Source organism: Hemicordylus capensis, chromosome 6, assembly GCF_027244095.1.
Source record: "Hemicordylus capensis ecotype Gifberg chromosome 6, rHemCap1.1.pri, whole genome shotgun sequence".
NCBI lineage: Eukaryota > Metazoa > Chordata > Lepidosauria > Squamata > Cordylidae > Hemicordylus > Hemicordylus capensis.
This window is the reverse complement of record NC_069662.1, coordinates 1430011-1449869: the sequence shown is the minus strand read 5'-3', so window position 1 is coordinate 1449869 and position 19859 is coordinate 1430011. Positions and strand designations below refer to the sequence as shown.

Genomic DNA, 19859 nt, shown 5'->3' with positions numbered 1-19859 from the left:
GCAGGGCGCAGGGAAGGCCAGACCCACTCCTGGATCTGCAGGTCTTGGGGCAGCAAGCATGGAGGGTCCCCTTGGCTAAGCAGGGTCTGCATTTGAAGGGGAGGCTACATGTGTGCGCACTGGAAGAGATTCACCTCAGGGGATGATGGGGCCGCAGCGCAGTGGAAAAGCAGCTGCCTGTTTGCGTGCAAAACGTTCCCAGCTCCCTCCCTGGCAGCATCTGCAAGAGAGGGCGGAGGGGGACTCCTGCCTGCAAACTCAGAGAAGCCACTGCCAGTCTGTGCTGACCATACTGAGCTAGATGGATCAATGGTCGGACTCAGTAGAAGGCAGCTTCCTATGTCCCTGTGACCTAAGGGCCACCCCCTTTCCCTTGCACCTGCGGTTCCTAGTGGTCTCCAGTGCCAGGGCATGAAATTTCTGAATAATAATAATAATATCATTAATAATAAGACATAAAAATATTTTTCATTATTTATTATATTAATAAAATAATTAATGCTAACTGAACAAAGAGGCAGTAATTCTCTTTATTGAGAAAGGAACTGGCCTTCTCCATCCTCAGCACAGCATCCCTCCAGTGGCTGTTGCTGGTGTCGATCTGAGGTTGCTTTTTAGATTGTGAGCCCTTTGGGGACAGGGAGCCATTTGTCACATTTATTTATATCTATGTAAACTGCTCTGGGAACTTTTGTTGAAAAGCGGCATATAAATGTTTTTCGTATTCTTATTCATAAACATGTAAAGCATGTTGTGAACCTTTTTTGGGGGGAATGATATTATTATTATTATTATTATTATTATTATTATTATTATTATTATTATTATTAAATATTTATTATTACATTCATCAATTACTTTTAATGTGCCCTTTCCAACAAAAAGTTCACAAAGTGGCTTCCAAAGCACAAGGAATTAGACCAGTGAGGACAAGAACAAGGAAGAGCCCCCCCCCCGTCCTAAATGGGCTCCCATCTAGAGAGAGGCACAAGGAGGATCCAGCAGCCACTGGAGGGGTGCCAAGGTGGGGTCAGTTGCCCTGCAGTTAACTGTGCAGCTCTACCTGACGGATGGCCAGCCTGCAGGCAGCGTGGCGGGGGGGGGGGGTAGAGGAGGCACCTGAGCTGCTGCCAGGAAGCAGAGGCTGCTGCGCCTCCTTTGGCGCCCCCCCGCCCCCCCGGCTGATTAGGACGAGGTGCTCCTGGAGGCAGCAGCCCCTCCTGAGATCTGCCTTAGGCCTGCTGGTAGAAGGGCAGAGGGGGCCCGGGTTCACCCCTTGGCGTGAAGCAGATCATGCAGGAAAGAGGGAGCGGTGGGGCTGGGGGCCCTGGGCGCTTTGAACCCAGCTGCTCCGTGACAGCGACACCCCTGGGCAGAGAGCTCGAGGCGTGGTGCCCAGTTTGGCTCAGCTTGCTCGGGGGGGGGGGGGCGGGGCAGGGGGCCTCCTTGGCTTCCCGGGGAGGGGCAGGGGCGGGTGGCGATGGCACGGGGATGCCTGAGTTCCCTCCTCCTCCTCCTCCTCCTCCTAGATCTACGTCCGGACGGGGATTTTCCACGGAGGGGAGCCCCTTTGTGACAACGTCAACACCCAGCGCGTCCCGTGCTCCAACCCTCGGTAACCGGGGGGCGGGGGGCGGGGGGCAGGGGCCCCGGGGCACAACGCCGAGGGCAGGGGTCTCCCTGGCTTGCAGCTCCCGGATCTCTCCCACAGATCCCGGCCTGCATCTCTTTGCCCCCCAGGTGGAACGAGTGGCTTTCGTATGACATCTGTCTCACCGACCTGCCCCGAGCCGCACGCCTCTGCGTCTCCATCTGCTCCGTGAAAGGGCGGAAGGGGGCGAAGGAGGTGAGCCCTGCCCAGGGCGGGGGGGGGCGCCGTGCCAAGGCCTGAGCCGGCCATCCCAGCCGTGGGTCTCCGGATGCCGCTGGACTACAACCCCCACCATCCCTCCGGCTCGTGTGGCTGGGGACGATGGGGATTGTAGTCCCACAGCATCCCGGGTGCCAAGTCCAAGAAGTTCCCTTAACCCTTGAATGTGGGAAGGGCTGGTGAAGAAGAGAGTGCCTCTGGGCCTGGGGGTCCTGCCTCCCCCCTCCCTGCTGAGCAGCCACTGGGAGGGGCCTGGGCTGCTTCTGGACTCGGGGGCGGCCACGGGTTCAGGTGGGTTGTCCTGGAGAAGGAAGCCTTGCCCTGTCCCAGATAGGCTGGGGGTGGGTCGCCCGGGCGGCCTGGCCCCAGCCTAACTGCTCTCTCTGTCCTGCCCCCTGGCAGGAGCACTGCCCCCTGGCGTGGGGGAACGTCAACCTCTTTGATTACAAAGACACTCTGGTGGCCGGGAAGATGGCGCTGAACCTCTGGGCGGTCCCCCACGGCATGGAGGACTTACTGAACCCCATTGGAGTGGGGGGCTCCAACCCCAATAAGGTAACAACCACCTGGATGGCTTTCAGAGGGGTTTGGGTCACTTCATGGAGGAGAGGTCTGTCAGCGGCTACTAGTCGGAGGGCTAGAGGCCACCTCCAGCCTCAAAGGCAGGATGCCCCTGAGTCCCAGTTGCAGGGGAGTAATGGCAGGAGAGAGGGCAGGCCCTCAGTTCCTGCCTGTAGGCTTCCAGCGGCATCTGGTGGGCCACTGTGCGAAACAGGATGCTGGACTGGATGGGCCTTCCTGGGCCTGATCCAGCAGGACTGTTCTTCTGTTCTTAAGAGGCTCGCCGTCTACCCAGCATGGCACTCGTAATTTGCATTCAGCACCACAACAGCCCTGTAAGGGAGAGTCCCTGTGACCTCCGTCTGGCCTTAGATGAACCTCTCCGCCCTTTGAGTCCTGTGGAGGAGGCCCTCTCGGGGGTCCCACTGTCTTTGGAAGCCCGATTGGCCATCTGTGAGAAGCGAGAGGCTTCTCCGTTGCTGTCCCAGTGGGGTGGAAGGCCAATCTGCTGGCTGGGCAAGTGGGCACCTCCCTTTCTGGCCTTCTGCAGACAGGTCAAGGCCCGGCTTCTCCAGCTTGGGCCCCCGTCACCCGCAGCCCCCACGGCCTCGGACTGCTGGCCAGGTCTGAGGGAACCCTCGAGTGGCAGCGACACGCCCTCCAGGGTCCAATCCAGAAGAGAGCCAGGCCTGAAGCTGCCGAGGTGAAGAGACTGTGGGCAGGGCCTCCCGATGATGTGCTTCTCCGCTTTCCCCACTGCAGGAGACCCCCTGCCTCGAGCTGGAATTCACCTGGTACAGCCACACGGTCAAGTTTCCCGATGCAGCCGAGATCGAAGAGCACGCCAACTGGGCCATGTCTCGGGAACTGGGACTCAACTACTGCGTGGTGGGACTAGTAAGGGCCAGAGCCATGGGCAACCCCTGGCCTTTCCTGCTGCTTCTGCTGCTTCTTTTTCTGGGGCTGGCTGCAGCCCTGAACTCAGCGGGACTGGCGTTCTCAACCTTGGGCCCCCGAATGTGGTTGGACTGGAACACCCACAAGTGGGGCCCAAGGCTGAGAAACCCCTGCGGGAGGAGGAGCTACGTAGGAGTCGGCCAGGTTTGGCCTGCAGTGTCAAGCTCTCCTCAGAAAGCAAGAAGATCCCGGCTGGGTCAGACCAGCGGCATCCATCCAGCCCCGCTGGTCTGCCTCTCCGTCCAGTGGCTGCTCAGCTGGTGCCCACCACCGCACCTCGTGGCCGCGGAGTCTGTCGATTGTGCGTGGTGTTGAGCAGTCCTTGGGTCAGAAGGTTCTGCTCTGAGGGGAGCTGGGTCCTTGCCCAAATGCCCGCACGGAACCGGCTGGAGTCGACAGAGACCTTCCAAAGGCCGAATCTCCTCCAGTTCCAAATGGACCTTCCAGATGACTTTGCTGCCCGAAAGAGGCACCAGCTGAGAGGGAGGGATAGTCCTTGGTGGGAAGCGTCTTCAAAGAGGCCGCAAGGAGCCTGCAGGCTAGGACTCTCCTTTCTCAGGCTTGGGCTGAGAGGCCTCTGGGGAAAGAAAGCCACGAAGAAAGAAGATGGATGCCCTCTTCGGTTCCATTGTGAGCCCTTTCCTAGGCCGCACATGGCTTTGCTTCGGCAAGCAGAGGAACCGGATATAGCAAGGGCTCTCAGACATGGGCCTCCGGATGTTGTTGGACTTCGACTCCCACAATCCCCAGCCACAAGGGCCTTGGGGGGTTATGGGAGTTGGAAGTCCAACAACATCTGGGGACCCGAGTTTGAGAACCCTCAAAATAATATAGGATAAATGGGTTCAAAATGGCCTCTGTTGTGCCCTGGCAGGGGTGGCTGGCCAGAAGCTCCCTGGATGTTTATGGGTTGTGTCTCTCATCCTTCTTGTTGCAGCTGTGGATGATGGGAGATGTAGTCCAACAACAGCTGGAAAGCCTCAGGTGAGGCACCAGCTGAGAGGGAGGGATAGTCCTTGTGGGAAGCGTCTTCAAAGAGGCCGCAAGGAGCCTGCATGCTAGGACTCTCCTTCCCCCCCCTTGTGTGATGGCTCAGCTGCTGATGAATTGGTGGCCTAGTGGTCAGCCTTCAGGTCCGTGGGAGTATCCTCAGGCTGCACATCTCTGATCCAAACTGCCTGGTTTGGAGAGAGGGAGGGAGAGAGGAAGTGATTTCTTCTGTTTAGCCGGGGAGAGCGCCTGGCCCTCTCCAACCCCAGCACAGCATCCCTCCAGTGGCTGTTGCTGGTGTCTAATGCATTGTGTTTGACAGTTCTTGGGTCAGAAGGTCAGAGGGTAGCTGGATCCTATGTTTCTTTTTAGATTGTAAGCCCTTTGGGGACAGGGAACCTTCTTTCTTGTTTGTTTGTTTTTCTCTGTAAACCGCTTTGAGAACTTTTGTTGAAAAGTGGCATATAAATATTCGTAGTAGCAGTAGGAATAGTAATACTCCAGAGACTGGAACCAACGATGTCAGGGCTGTTCTCATGACCGGCGTTCGGATAGGAGACGCCTCTGAGCCTTGAGCAGGAGCCGGGCACGCTCCTGACTGCCAGCATGAGAATTCTGGAAGCGGAGGAGGAGGAGGAGGAGGGCGGTGGGGGAAAGGCTCCTTGGCGAGCTGGATCTTGACAGGGATGTACACGAACCGAGGTCTGTGCGTAGGTTCGGCCAAACCGGTTCGGTGCTCCAAGGCGCCGCTACAGGCGGGGGGAGTACAGCAGGTCCTTACTAGGGATGTGCACGAACCTGTTCGGAGGCCCTTTTGTGGTCAGGTTCGAACACCGAGGGGGGGTTTGAAGGGGGGGCTTTGAAGCCAAGGGGAGTGTCAATTTAAGGGCGGGGGAGGGTGCACTTACCCCTCCCCCACTCCCCCCCACCAGCTCTCAGTTTCCATAAAAGCCTTCGGGGCGGCAGTGTACCTCCCTGCCGCCCCTTCCCCCTCGTCGGCCAAAAGTGGCCGGAAGTGCCAGGTGTGTGTGCTCACATTGCATGCCCCCCCTTCTGACGTGGACGTGCGCACGCGCACCCGGTAATTCCGGCCAAAGAGGGGGAAGGGGCGGCAGGGAGGTACAGTGCCACCCCGAAGGCTTTTACGGAAACCGAGAGCTGGTGGCGGGGGGGGGGGGAGTGGGGGAGGGGTAAGTGCACCCTCCCCTGCCCTTAAAGTGACACCCCCTCAGGCCACCCCTGCCTGGTTCTGTGCACATCCCTTGTCCTTCCCTGCTCTCTTCTGCTCCACACCGCCTGAACAGTCTGTGCGCAGCAGTGGCGGCATGCACATGGTGTCTGCGCATGCATGGATGCCCTGTCGGTGCCCGCGCTGCACGCAGCAGGAAGCTGCCTGGAGCAGTGGAGAGCAGGGACGGTCCTGCTGTGCTCCCCTCGAAAGGTGCCACTCCTCCCCCCTTGGCATCTTGGAGCGCTGAAGCGGTTCGGCACCCACCCTGGGCCTGAGCCTCGCTTCGTGCCCATCCCTGTCTGCATCCAGCTCCTCAGCGAGCCTTTCCCCTCCTGATGCCTTGCCGGTGGAATCCTCACGGATGGCAGCCAGGAGGAGCAAGCCTGGCTCCCAAAGCAGAGTCAGAGCTTCTCCTCCCCGAATGCCAGTCGTGAGCACTGCCCCATAAGCTTCTCCCCCTTCCAGAGTAACCGCCTGGCCCGGGACAGCTCCCTTGACGAGAGCGAACTGGAGCAGCTCCGGAATATCTGCAACCGGGACCCCCTTTCTGAGATCACAGAGCAGGAGAAGGATTTCCTGTGGAGGCACCGGTAGGTGGGCCAGGGCTCCTCCTGGGCTCGCTCCGGGACCCGCGTCGGCCTTGGTGGGGCAGAGCGGCCGATCGGCTGTGGGGTGGCGGCACTCCTGGGTTTGCAGGTCGGGGGCACAGGAGGCCTGGCCCCAACCCGTCCGCTCTTTTCTTCTTCCAGGCACTACTGTGTCAACATCCCCGAGACACTCCCGAAACTGCTGCTCTCTGTCAAGTGGAACTCGCGGGATGAGGTGGCTCAGGTGAGGTCAGCACCACCACGGCAGCAGGTCAGCATTGCCCGGCCTCTTGGGGCTGAGGCTTGACCACTTTATTTTTTATTTTATTATGTATTTATTTTTGCATTTTTATGCCGCCTTTCGTTAAAAGATAGCCCCAAGGCGGTTACTTCTCCCGGGACATCACTACAGAGGGGACGTAGAAACGTATTCTGCTTGGTGCAGAGAAAGTGGAGAGAGAGGTGGGGAGGGGAGGTTCTTCCCCAGGCAAGAGGAAGAACTTCTTCACACGCTGCAGAACACGTTGATGGAACCCTTTGCGATGGGATGGCTACCGAGCGGGGCTTTGCGGGGAGTTAGACCAGGGGACCCCAGGTGTTGGTGGACTACCACTCTCCTCATCCCCTGCTGCAGGGACATTGCCCCAGGGGATGATAGGAGTGATAGTCCAACAACTTCTGGGGCCCCAAGCAAAAGACCACCGCAGCTGCGGATTATGGGAGTTGTAGTCTGGGAAGCCCTGCTACAGGGAACATTGGACCCAAGCTTTGAGATAGATAATTGGGGTAGATAATTCCATGGAGGAGGAAGGAGAGTCTGTCATGATGGCCATATGTGGCAGCAAGCATGCATTGTCCCCTTTGCTGAGCAGGGTCTGCCCTGGTTTGCATTTGAATGGGAGAGTACATGTGGAAGCACCGTAAGATATTCCCCTAAGGGGATGGGGCCGCTTTGGGAAGAGCGCCTGCCTGCCTGCCTGCATGCAGAAGGTTCCCAGTTCCCTCCCTGGCGGCATCTCCAAGAGAGGGCCGGGAGAGACTCCTGCCTGCAACCTTGGAGAAGCGGCTGCCAGTCTGGGTAGACCAAGGGTCTGACTCAGTCTATGGCAGCCTCCTCTGTTCCCAGGGATCCTCCCTGCTCAGAAGCAGCCTGCCACTGAGCACGACTTGCCAAGGCCAGGGACGGGCGATTGTCTTCCTGCTCTACCTGTAAGCACCTGGCTGGCCTCTGTAGGAGACAGGAGAGAAGCCCCCCCCCCCGGCCAGCTTTGGCCTCATCCAGCAGGGCTCTGCTTACTCATTTCCTCGGGACTCTTGTGGCCCGCACAGATGTACTGCCTCCTCCGGGAGTGGCCCCTCATCAAGCCCGAACTCTCCATGGAACTCCTGGATTGCAACTTCCCTGACCCGGTCGTGAGAGAGTTTGCGCTGAAGTGCCTCGTGAAGGGACTGACGGACGACAAGCTCTCCCAGTACCTCATCCAGCTCGTGCAGGTATCCGGGTCCTGGGCCACACAGCGCTGCCCCCTCAGCCAGGCCGCCGCAGCGGGGGCCCTTTGCTGGGAGGGACGCCTGCCCCTGTCTGCATGCAGCCAGCCTGAGAGGCCACCCTGAGCTCGCGCCCGGCTGGAGAAGCCAGAGGGTGGCATGGCCAAAGCCACGTTGCCCAGCCTTTCTGGCATTTCGCCAGCCTGGTCGCTTGCTCAGCCCGGCTCTGTGGCCGATCCTTTGTCAGCACAACCCAGTTGTGTTGTCGTACCAGCTTTTGTCAGTACACAGAGTACCCCAGAGGCTTGTAGAGAAGGGGTCCTTTAACAAATGGCTCCCTGTCCCCAAAGGGCTCACCATCTAAAAAAGAAACATAAGACAGACTCCGGAAACAGCCACTGGAGGGATGCTGTGCTGGGGATGGAGAGGGCCAGTTGCTCTCCCCGCTGCTCAGTCAAGAGAATCGCCCCTTTGAAAAGGTGCCTCTTGGCCCAGTTAGCAGGGGACAAGGCTACTCTGCCTTTAAGTAAGACTTTCCACCTTTCAGTTTCCACCTGGCTTTTGCTTCCTCATCAGCACAACTGTTGGATTAGTGATTTACTGCCCTTTAAATATTTATTTAAATAAAATTCATTGCCCTTTAATTGCACAGGAGAGGAGTGGAAGGGATGCATTTCCGCTTTCATTTTTGGCCTTTTCGCGGCAAAAGGAAGAAAGAACCATCTTCTTATGGCCCCTCACCCACAAGGCTGACCACTGACAACATTCAGCACACATTCCCCCAGTTGTGTCGAACAGGGAGTGATTAAATGGGTTGTACCGGGAAGGAGGAAGCTTTTATATGACTTTGCAGGGGGGATCCCAGCTGAGTGGGGCTTTCTTGTGCGTGAATGTTGTGGGAGGATTTTGACCACTGGGGATGTGCATGGAACCGGTGGCAGCTGATTCGATGGCTGGGGGTGTGTCTGTGTGTGAAGTGCCCAGGGCGTGTGCATGACGTGTGTGTGCATGCGCAGTGTGTGCACACGCACCGGGCATTTCCGGTCCGAGCAGCAAGGAGGTATGCTGCTGCCCTGTGGGACCATTTTAAAACACGGCGGGCGGGTGGGTGGGGGAGCATCCTCCCCGCTCCTTAAAGGTAACCCCCCTCCGTCAAACCGGCCAAACCGCTGGTCCTTCAAACCGGTTCGGAGGTCCGTTACAGGGCCTCAGAACCGGTTCATGCACATCCCCATTGACCACACGGATGTCCGTTGCTGGCAAAGAGAGATCTCTATTCAGTGCTCTCTGGAGCCCCTACTTGCAGTTGATTGTGGAAAAGGAATGGCCCAGCAGTGTGAAAGGGTCCAAGTGTGGAAGCAGTTCAGGCCCTTGATCTGAGTAAACTGCCTGCCTTCTTCTCTCAGCCTTTGAGCTTTCAAGCAAGGGACAGAGACCCTCAAATGCACAGTAGGATGATCTGTTATGAATCTGAGGGATGATCCTTTGGGGCATGGCGCCCCCATACATTCTGTGGACAGCCTTGTGCTACCCCTTGCTGGTCATCCACAGAACTAATGCAGAGAAATTTTGGGCTGAGAACAGACTTTAAAAATTAGGGTCAGCTTCAGGGTGACTCTGACAATGTGGAGGCACAGGGGAGGAGTGGCGGGGGATGCTGAGTGGAAACGCTCCCTCTTTTTACTGAAGAGCTCCTCTGCCCTTTGCAGCTGCATCACGGGAAGGGATGCAACAGAGGCAGCTCTTCTCTAGAATAGTGTTACTGCTCCTGCCAGACCACCTTTTGTAAAGCCCATTGCTAGCTTATAGCCTGGGATGGTTGGCTGAGGTTTCGCAGTGGATTACTCAAGGCAGGAGAAGGTCTCCTGATTGCTGGGGCTGTCTCTCCAGGATCTGGAATGAGATACTCTTCAGAGAATCATGAGCAAAAACAACCAACAGTCTGGATGGGAACGAGAGGCCGAGAGAGAGAATAAGAGAGAGCTGAGAGGTTCTAGCTTGAGCTGGCTAAAGTTTGGGAGTGGAAGTTTGGGAGGGGGACAAACACCCTGGGGTCTGCTCCCTCCCTGCTCAGGAGTGGCTGTTTGCCTCCAATATGCTCTGTGTGTATTTATAAATCAGGGCCACACAACTTTGGCGCGCCATCTGGACTACAACTCCCATCATCCCCAGGCACAGTGGCCAATAGTCAGAGATTATGGGAGTTATGGTCCATCATCTGCTTGAGGGCCAAAGTTGAGCAGCCCTGTTACAAATAAAGCACTGCAGAGACCCCAAGCAAAGGGATCTCAGCCCAGCACCGCCCGCTACTCAGGAGTGGGCTGTGCGGAACAAGATGCAGGCTCCAGCGGTGGGGCAGGCAGGGGGGCCTCTTGAACTTCTGCCGGTCAGGCGGCTGCTGGCCCTGACAGGGGAGGGAGCAAGAGGGCAAGCTCCCTCGCTGGCCCCCTGCCCTCTTGGCTTTGCACCCCTGCCTGGAGCTGAGCCCCGCTGACTGCTCTGCCTCTCCTCCCGGAAGGTCCTCAAGTACGAGCAGTACCTGGACAACCCGCTGGCCCGCTTCCTGACCATGAAGGCCCTGACGAACCAGCGGATCGGGCACTTCTACTTCTGGCATCTCAAGTGAGTGGGGAAGAATTGGGGGGGGGTGGATTGCTGGCTCCAGATCAAGACCCCGGGGGAGTAGGAGCTGAACCCTGACGGTATGGAGGAGCCCAGGCTTCGGTCTCCGGGAGCCGGAACAGAGGAAGCCGCCAGCTACTGAGTCCGACCCTTGGTCCATTTAACTCAGTGTTGTCTTCACAGACTGGCAGCAGCTTCACCCAGGTTGCAGGCAGGAGTCTCTCTCAGCCTTGTCTTGGAGATGCTGCCAGGGAGAGACCTGGGAACCTTCTGCTCTTCCCAGAACGGCCCCATCCCCTGAGGGGAATATCTTGTGGTATTACATATCTAGTCACCCATTCAAATGCAAACTAGGGTGGACCCTGCTTAGCAAAGGGGACAATCCATGCTTGCTCCCACAAGGCCAGCTCTGGACACACATGCTAGCGATCATTAGGAAGGGGAATGAAAGTAAAGCAGCTAATATTATGATGCCCTTATACAAAACTGTGGTGCTGCCATACCTGGAGTACTGCGTACAATTATGGTCACTGCATCTAAAAAGGGACATTGTAGAGCTGGAGAAGGTGCAGAAGAGGGCAACCAAGATGATCGGGGGGCCCGCCTGGAGCACCTTCCTTATGAGGCAAGGCTACAACACCTGGGGCTTTTTAGTTTAGAAAAAAGATGACTGTGTGGAGACATGACCAAGGTGTATAAAATTATGCATGGAGTGGAGAAAGTGGAGAGAGAGAAATTCTTCTCCCTCTCCCATCACACTTGAACCAGGGGTCATCCCATGAAATTGATTGCCGGGAAATCTAGGACCAACCAATAGAAGTACTTTTTCACACAACGCATAATCAACTTGTGGAATTCTCTGCCACAAGATGTAGTGACAGCCAACAACCTGGATGGCTTTAAGAGGAGTTTGGATAACTGCATGGAGGAGAGGTCTATCAACGGCTACTAGTTGGAGGGCTACAGGGCACCTCCAGCCTCAAAGGCAAGATGCTGCTAAATACCAGTTGCAGGGGAGTAGCAGCAGGAGGGAGGACATGCCCCTTTCAACTCCTGCCTGTGGGCTTCTCAGGGGCATCTGGTGGGCCACTTTGCGAAACAGGATGCTGGACTAGATGGGCCTTCCTGGGCCTGATCCAGCAGGGCTGTTCTGATGTTCACACAAGTCCCTGTTGGGAAGTAGCACCTGCAGAAGGCGTGAGGCCGCGTGGATCATACGGAGCAAGCCCTGAGCTGGCCTCCATTGCCTCCCGCAGGTCGGAGATGCACAGCAAGCCGGTTTCCCAGCGCTTTGGCCTGATGCTGGAGGCCTTCTGCCGTGGCTGCGGGATGTACCTCAAGCACCTGAACCGACAGGTGGAGGCCATGGAGAAGCTGATCAACCTCACCGACATCCTGAAGCAAGAGAAGAAGGACGAGACGCAGAAGGTAGCCCCTTCCCCAGCCGCACGTGCCGCCTCCTCGTCCCCGCCAGAGCGAGGTGCTGGCTACCCCGAGGGGTTCGGTCTGTCCTGTTCTCTGGGGAAATCTAGGAGAAAATTCTATGGAGGGAGGCCAAAGGAATGGGGAAGGTTTAGCAGGCGCTGTTTGCTTTTCTTTTCCTCTTTACATCCCGCCTTCCTCCCAAGATGCAGATGAAGTTCCTGGTGGAGCAGATGAGGAGACCGGATTATATGGAGGCTCTCCAGGGCTTTATCTGCCCTCTCAACCCCGTACACCAGCTGGGCAACCTCCGGTGAGACCCCTTTGTCCAGGGGAGGGGAAGGATCCGGCCCTGGGAAGTGGAGCAGGGAAAGGGGCCAGGCTCCTGGGAGAGGGCTGGTGGAACAGAGAGAGGGCGGCCACCAATGACCGGCATTGCCTCCTGTGCCAGACTGGATGAGTGCCGGATCATGTCTTCTGCCAAGCGGCCCTTGTGGCTGAACTGGGAGAATCCTGACATCATGTCGGAACTGCTCTTCACCAACCACGAGATCATCTTTAAAAATGGAGACGGTGAGAGCGGAAGAGCTGGGTGTGAAGGGAGGCCGGGCTGGAGGGGACCCCTGGCTGGGTCAGGCCAAAGGAGGGCCTTGCTTGGCATCCTTTCTCATGAAATTGGCCTGATGGGAACATCCATCCCTTGCTGTTGTAGACCACTCCCCACTATGTATGTGGCACTGGAATAGACCTTAAGTAAGTAAAGTGTGCCGTCAAGTTGATTTCGACTCCTGGCGCCCCCAGAGCCCTGTGGTTTTCTTTGGTAGAATACAGGAGGGGTTGACCCTTGCCTCCTCCCGCGCAGTATGAGATGATGCCTTTCAGCATCTTCCTAGATCGCTGCTGCCTGATATAGTGCCAGCGGGGATTCGAACCGGTAACCTTCTGCTTCTTAGTCAAGCATTTCCCCCACTGTGCCACTTAAGGTGACCTAGCCCCTGTGTATTTATCTAGCCCTCTAAGAAAAGAATCGGTTGCCATTTTATAACATCTTGTGGCAATGAGTTCTGTAACTGGCCGAACCAAATATTGTCCTTTTATATTAAAGAGAGGGAAAGCAAGCTGAGTATATCTCTTCACATCACTTGTATTATGGATTCCTCTCAGCTTGGTTCCCCTTCAAACTCTAAATCTCCAGCGGTGTGCATGCACCCCACCCAATGTTTAGTTGCCTTTTCATTCATCCCTCCCCCCTGCAAACATCCATGTCTCTGTCACCCCTAGACCTCCGGCAAGATATGCTGACGCTGCAGATCATCCGGATCATGGAGAGTATGTGGCAGAACCAAGGACTAGACCTTCGGTATGGAGGCAACTCACAGGGGGTCCTTGGGACCAGGCAGAAGGGGGCCCGGAGAGATGGTGGGCCGGGCTCTGTGCCTGGAGGTGTCCACCAACTCCCTGGATTGGCCCTCTGCTTTATAAACTGCTGAAAAGTCACCTTTGCTCTTTTAGATTGTATGGAGAATGTAGGGACATCTACGGTGGTTGTTGTTGTTAGGAACAGAGGAAGCTGCTTTATGCAGAGCCAGACCCTTGGTCCATCCAGCTGAGTCTTGTCTACTCATAGGAAACATAGGAACATAGGAAACTGCCATATACTGAGTCAGACCATTGGTCTATCTCGCTCAGTATTGTCTTCACAGACTGGCAGCGGCTTCTCCAAGGTTGCAGGCAGGAATCTCTCTCAGCCCTGTCCTGGAGATGCTCATGCCTGGGATTGAACCTGGGCCCTTTGCATGCAAGCAGAGGCTCTGTGGCCCCAGCCTGGGAAGGGGGCTGCTGCAGCCCTTGTCCTGTGTCTTCCAAGGCCGGGTTTCTGATGCCATCTATTTTGCAGCTACGCGTTTTACAGAGAATCCAGGGAACCTCCTTGCCTAATTCTGGCAGTCCACTGTTGCTCTTGTTGTGCCTAACTCCCCACCACCCACAGAACGGGTTGGTTGGTTTGCTTTAACAACAACAGGAACATTGTGGGAAATGTTGTTGAACATTTGCAACAACAGGAAAATATGTTTAACATATTTTTTATACCACCCAAAAGTTACATCTCTGGGCGGTTTACAACAAAATAAAAACAGAAAAAGTAAAACATTAGTTAAAACAGAAACAAAATGTTTAAAAGATTACAATTTTAAATTTTTAAAACAATATTTTAAAACAGCATTAAAACCATTAAAACAATATTAATTAAAAGCCTGGGTGAACAGATGTGTCTTGAAAAACTTTTTAAAAGCTTCCTATGAGTGTTTTCTTAGCAGCCTCTCCCCGATATTGCTTCTTCTCAGTACAGTGTGGGGTTAGTGATGAAGTGCCCCTTGAAGCTTCTGTTCCCCACAGTGTGTGTGTGTGTGTCTGTGTGTGTGTGTTGGAGGTTGGGTGGGTTCATCACTGGTGTCCCTTCATTATTTTGTGTGTGTATATAACAGTGCTGTTTTGCTATTGAAAATAACGGAAGTGGGATCATGCACACGCGCCCTGCCTAAAAGGGTTTGGAACTTCCTTGTGACCAGATTCAAGGCTGCTCTTTGAACAGCCGGCGGCTCTCGGACTGGGGTCCCCAGATGCGGCCCTTTTTGGAGCCACTTCTGCAGCGTGATGGGCATTGCCGTCCGGCCACATCTGGGGACGCAAGTTTGAGAATCCCGATGTACAGTACAGAAAGCACAGCCAGCTTAAAGCAGTTGCTTCCGCCCTAAGGGGTCACCATGTCAAAATAACGGTGCATTTCATTAAAGGAGCCCCACTCAATCCAGAATTCCCCACAATACAACACAAAAAGGAAAAGAGCCATGAATGCCCCCACTCCGCCCATCCCCATGCAGGGAAGAGAAGCGGACTAATTAAAGGGCAATTCGTCTTCCGTTCCCCCCTGAACAAGAAGCTGCAAGGAGGAAGCTTCTCGTTAGCCCTGCCAGGCGGAGGTGGGTGGCTGGAAGACAGGCCTGCACTAGATCAGCCAGTGGCCGGACTCTCTCTAAAGCAGCTTCAGGAGAGTTCAGATGTGTTGATGTTGTTGTCCCACCAACAATCTTCTCTTGGGGACCAAACTCGGGAGGAACAGCTTCTATCAATCTGATGCAGAAGGGGCGATGCATAGCACTGATTGGCCAGGCACCCGTGCTGTCATGAACCCTGTAGAGCAATTTTTTAAAATAACAGCAAATTTTAAAGAGGCAGATTTTGAAGCGATGAGCCAGGGAAGAGGTCAAACCAGCAAGGGCGCCAATGCTTGTTTGGGAGACCGGCTCCTGTTCTTATGTACATCTGTGCATAAAAAAGGAACACAGTAGCAGCTGTGAGCAACTGGGATATCTGGGTCTTTAAATAAAAATGATTTGGGGTCTGTTTGTGTGAGAGGAGAGCAAGCATGAATCTATTTGTATGCGAGGTCTTGTGGTAGCAGGCATGAATTGCCCCCTTTGCTGAGCAGGGTCTGCCCTGCTTTGCATTTGAATGGGAGACTGTGTGTGTGAGCACTGTAGAAGATTCCCTGAGGGGATGGGGCTGCTCTGGGAAGAAAGAGCACCTGCCTGCCTGCTTGCAAGCAGGAGGTTCCAAGGTCTCTCCCTGGCAGCCTCTCCAAGACAGGGCTGAGAGAGAGACTCCTGCCTGCCACCTGGGAGAAGCCGCTGCCAGTCTGTGTAGACGACACTGAGCTCGATGGAGCAAGGGTCTGACTCGGTATATGGCAGCTTTTTATGCTCCTGTGGGTGTGCTGTGTATCAGATAGGGGAGGACCCAAGGCTGTTGGAGAAAGGAGAGCCTCTTGTAAAGGATCCCGGCTTCCCTGGGAATGGAGGAGGGGACGCATGAGTCTGAGCAGGGCTGGGGACCTCCAGGAGGTCGGGTTTCTTCGCCTAGCAGGGAACAGGGGCTCCTGGGCGCCCACCTCTCACACTCTTTGGAAGGGGACTGACTTGCCTGTAAACGTCCTGGACGGATCTTGACCGAGTTGGGCCATGGACCACAAAGGCCCGTCCAGCATCCTGCTGCTTCCCCCAGTGGCCAACCCGATGCCCCCCTATGAAGCCCCCCAGCAGGGCAGGAAGCTAGGAGCCCTCCCTCATGGTTTGCCCCCTGGCCACTGGTATTCAGCGGTGTAGTGCCTCTAAACATGGAGGTTCCATTTAGCCATCATGGCTGTGGACTGGCCAGTTCTCTGGTGTTCTGTCCCTTCCCCAAGCCACCCCAATGCCTTCCTTTCTGCTCCTTCCCCCACAGGATGCTACCTTACGGCTGCCTGTCCATCGGGGACTGCGTGGGCCTCATCGAGGTGGTGAAAAGCTCCCACACCATCATGCAGATCCAGTGCAAGGGGGGCCTGAAGGGGGCGCTGCAGTTCAACAGCAACGCCCTGCACCACTGGCTGAAGGACAAGAACAGGGGCGAGGGGTCAGTTGGGGGGCCGGCCGGCCGGCCGGAGGGGCCCTGTGGGGAGGGGGTCTGCTCATGGGACTCATTCCTCTGGAGAAGGGGTGGGGGTAGCATTGGAGGGGCCGGGTGGGGGGGAACATGCAGTGGAGGCAGGCAGGGAGTCATCATCCGTTTCCAGATATTTTTTCCTTGCTCCTCCTATCAATAAGGTACTCGGAGCAGCTTGCATATTTAAAGAACCAATGCATGATCAATATAATGCGATACTAAACGACCAGGAGTGACTGATAAAGTAGGAATAGTGCAGCCAGACAGTTGAGACCTTCAGTGAGAAGAGTCAAAGGCTCATTGAAACAACAACAATAATTTAAAAAAAGGAACCAGCAGAGATGGAGCTGGAGGGAGCAGACTCTTGGTGCCGCCACAGGAAAGGCCCTGCCCCCAGCAGCAGAGGAGCCCGGAGCGGGGCCCTCAGGAATGACCCTCATATGTGGGGGCAGCTTCATACCAGAGGGGGAACCCACCGAGCGGGAAGCGCCCAGCAAGGGCCTTGGCGCCATTAACCGTTCCCCTTCCTCGCTCAGCTACGACGCGGCCATTGACCTCTTCACACGCTCCTGCGCTGGCTACTGTGTCGCCACCTTTATCCTGGGCATCGGGGACCGGCACAACAGCAACATCATGGTCAAGGACGATGGGCAGGTGAGCGGTCCCCGCCCCCGGTCTGCGCGGCGGGCGCCTTCCCCCTCTGGGATGCAGGGAGACCACCACTCATCCCCCCTCGCCCCGCTTTCTGCCTCTGCAGCTGTTCCATATCGACTTTGGGCACTTCCTGGACCACAAGAAGAAGAAGTTTGGGTACAAGCGGGAGCGCGTCCCCTTCGTCCTCACGCAGGACTTCCTCATCGTCATCAGCAAAGGGGTGCAGGAGTGCACCAAGACCAAGGAGTTTGAGAGGTGGGTGCCCAGGGGAACCCCTGATGAAGAAACCCGGCCTCCTGGAGGTGCCCGGCCCTGCTCAGACTCATGCGTCCCCTCCTCCATTCCCAGGGAAGCCGGGATCCTTTACAAGAGGCTCTCCTTTCTCCAACAGCCTTGGGTCCTCCCCTATCTGATATGCAGCACACCCACAGGAGCATAAAAAGCTGCCATATACCGAGTCAGACCCTTGCTCCATCGAGCTCAGTGTCGTCTACACAGACTGGCAGCGGCTTCTCCCAGGTGGCAGGCAGGAGTCTCTCTCTCAGCCCTGTCTTGGAGAGGCTGCCAGGGAGAGACCTTGGAACCTCCTGCTTGCAGGCAGGCAGGCAGGTGCTCTTTCTTCCCAGAGCAGCCCCATCCCCTCAGGGAATCTTCTACAGTGCTCACACACATAGTCCCCCATTCAAATGCAAACCAGGGCAGACCCTGCTCAGCAAAGGGGGCAATTCATGCCTGCTACCACAAGACCTCGCATACAAATAGATTCATGCTTGCTCTCCCCTCACACAAATAGACCCCAGTTCATTTCCATTTGAAGACCCGGATATCCCAGTTGCCACAGCTTCTGCTACTGTGCTCCTTTTTATGCACAGATGTACATAAGAACAGGAGCCTGCCTCCCTCTCAAACAAGCATTGGCGTCCTTGCTGGTTCAACTTCTTCCCTGGCTCATCCCTTCAAAATTTGACTCTTTAAAATTTGCTCTTTAAAAAATTGCTCTACAGGGTTCATGACAGCACAGGTGCCTGGCCAATCAGTGCTATGCATCGCCCCTTCTGCATCAGATTGATAGAAGCTGTTCCTCCCGAGTTTGGTCCCCAAGAGAAGATTGTTGGTGGGACAACAACATCAACACATCTGAACTCTCCTGAAGCTGCTTCACAGAGTCTAGCCATTGGCTTATCTAGTGCAGCACTGTCTGCTCTGAGTGGCAGCAGCTCTCCCCATTCTCGGCCAGAGAGGGTCCCCTTTCTGCAACAATGAGAGGAGTGGCCCCGTGGGGCAGTTTGAGCCTCCTACCCTACCCCGGAGACAGGGCCACCCCAGTTCAGAGACAGAGAGAGAGTTCCCTTTCCCACCCTTCTGAATCGGTCCCCTGGAGATGCCGCCCGGGGTTGAGCCTGGGGCCTCCCTGCCCAGCCTGCCCCGTCTGAGCAACGGCCCGCGTCTTGCCCCCAACAGGTTCCAGGAGATGTGCTACAAGGCCTACCTGACCATCCGCCAGCACGCCAACCTGCTGATCAACCTCTTCTCCATGATGCTGGGCTCGGGGATGCCGGAGCTGCAGTCCTTTGACGACGTGGCCTACCTGCGCAAGACGCTGGCGCTGGACAAGTCGGAGCAGGAGGCGCTGGAGTACTTCACCAAGCAGATGAACGAGGCCCACCACGGCGGCTGGACCACCAAGATGGACTGGATCTTCCACACCATCCGCCACATGCCCCTGAGTGAGGCCGGCCACGACTGAGGGCTGCAGGAGGCACCCGAGCCCCGTCACAGGGCTGCCCACCCCCCCACCCCCCCGCACGAAGGGGGAAGGCCTGTGGGTCTTGGGCCACCCGGGTCCCATCCGGCTTCTCCCTTGGCATCCGCGGGGAGGACCCGGGAGTTCTGGTGTCCTAGAGGAGGAGAGGGGAGAGAGTGGGGAGGCGGCCCCTGGCACGGGCAGGGAGGGCAGGGAAAGGAACCCAGGAGTCCTGGCTTGCGGCTGCCTCCAGGGAGGCGAGGTGGGGCAGAAACGGGACCTCTTCCCCTCTGGGGCTTGGCTTGAATGGGGTTCCGCTCCCTTCCCCACCTTCATTTCTGGGCTGCCCAGGAGCCAGCCTCCCACTTCCAGGCAGCTTCATACTTGAATTTCCCCCTCTTCGACCCCCAACCCTGCAGCGGTGAGTTCTGTGGGAAGAAGTTGTGGCGAGGAAGCCTTGGACCTGGGGCTGGGGGCGCGGGCGGGAAGCGGGAAAGTGGCAATACTTGAACAGGTCCGGAGTTGGCAAGGAAGAACAATTATTTTCTCTCTCTTTTCTTTTTTTCCAAATAAAATTTTAAAAAGAAGGAAGGAGAATCTGGATGGGGAATGCAGACTTCCTTTTGGCTTGTCCTAGGAAAGCAGGGGGGCTTTGTGGTGCATCGCCCACTCCTCGAGTTTCCAAGTGGGAGCACACAGGAAGGCTGCCACGTACCCTGTAGCTCATGTGCACCAGCTGCTGGCCGGAGGGTCCTCCTAATATCCTAAGAAGAGCCCGGCTGCGTCAGTCCCAAGAAGGCCCAGCCAGTCCGGCCTCCTCCTTCACACAGTAGCCCACACGATGCCTCTGAAAAGCAAGAGGGATGTGCCTGCCCTCTTTGCTGCTGCTGCTGCTCCCCTGCGATCTGTATGTGGAGGCATCTTGCCTCTGAGGCTGGAGGTGGCCTGTAGCCACCTGCTGTGGATACACCTGTCTTCCGTGAATATGTCTAAGCCCCCTTTAAAGCCCTCCAGGTCGGTGGCCATCACCACATCCTGGGGCAGAGAATTCCATAGGTTAATGGGATGCACTGTGTGGAAAAAGGACTTCCTTCTGTCGGTCCTACAAGTCCCAGCCTTCAGTTTCATGGGATGACCCCGGGTTCTAGAGTTGTGAGAGAGGCAGAAAAATTTCTCTGTCCACCTTCACCACTCCATGCATAATTTTATAGACCTCGATCATGTCTCCCCTTAGTCACCTCTTTTCCAAAC

General features: G+C 56.2%; 1 protein-coding gene across 6 annotated transcripts in view; it reads left to right on the top strand.

Annotated features, from left to right (window-relative positions):
• Positions 1–19205, top strand: part of LOC128330757 (phosphatidylinositol 4,5-bisphosphate 3-kinase catalytic subunit alpha isoform-like) — a 29618-nt gene extending 10413 nt beyond the window's left edge. For 4 of the 6 annotated variants that reach the window (XM_053264059.1, XM_053264058.1, XM_053264057.1 and 1 more), the window contains exons 8-23: positions 1530–1615; positions 1741–1846; positions 2273–2425; positions 3194–3328; positions 6075–6199; positions 6359–6467; positions 7526–7690; positions 10203–10306; positions 11563–11734; positions 11935–12041; positions 12180–12301; positions 13010–13088; positions 16010–16180; positions 16747–16864; positions 16968–17119; positions 18326–19205. In XM_053264059.1, the coding sequence (XP_053120034.1) occupies positions 1530–1615; positions 1741–1846; positions 2273–2425; positions 3194–3328; positions 6075–6199; positions 6359–6467; positions 7526–7690; positions 10203–10306; positions 11563–11734; positions 11935–12041; positions 12180–12301; positions 13010–13088; positions 16010–16180; positions 16747–16864; positions 16968–17119; positions 18326–18611 (2190 nt within the window). In that variant the 3' untranslated portion in view covers positions 18612–19205. The remainder of the gene's footprint in view (positions 1–1529; positions 1616–1740; positions 1847–2272; positions 2426–3193; positions 3329–6074; positions 6200–6358; positions 6468–7525; positions 7691–10202; positions 10307–11562; positions 11735–11934; positions 12042–12179; positions 12302–13009; positions 13089–16009; positions 16181–16746; positions 16865–16967; positions 17120–18325) is intronic. The other 2 variants (XM_053264061.1, XM_053264060.1) reach the window with 2 other exon arrangements.
• The last annotated feature ends 654 nt before the right edge of the window (positions 19206–19859 follow it).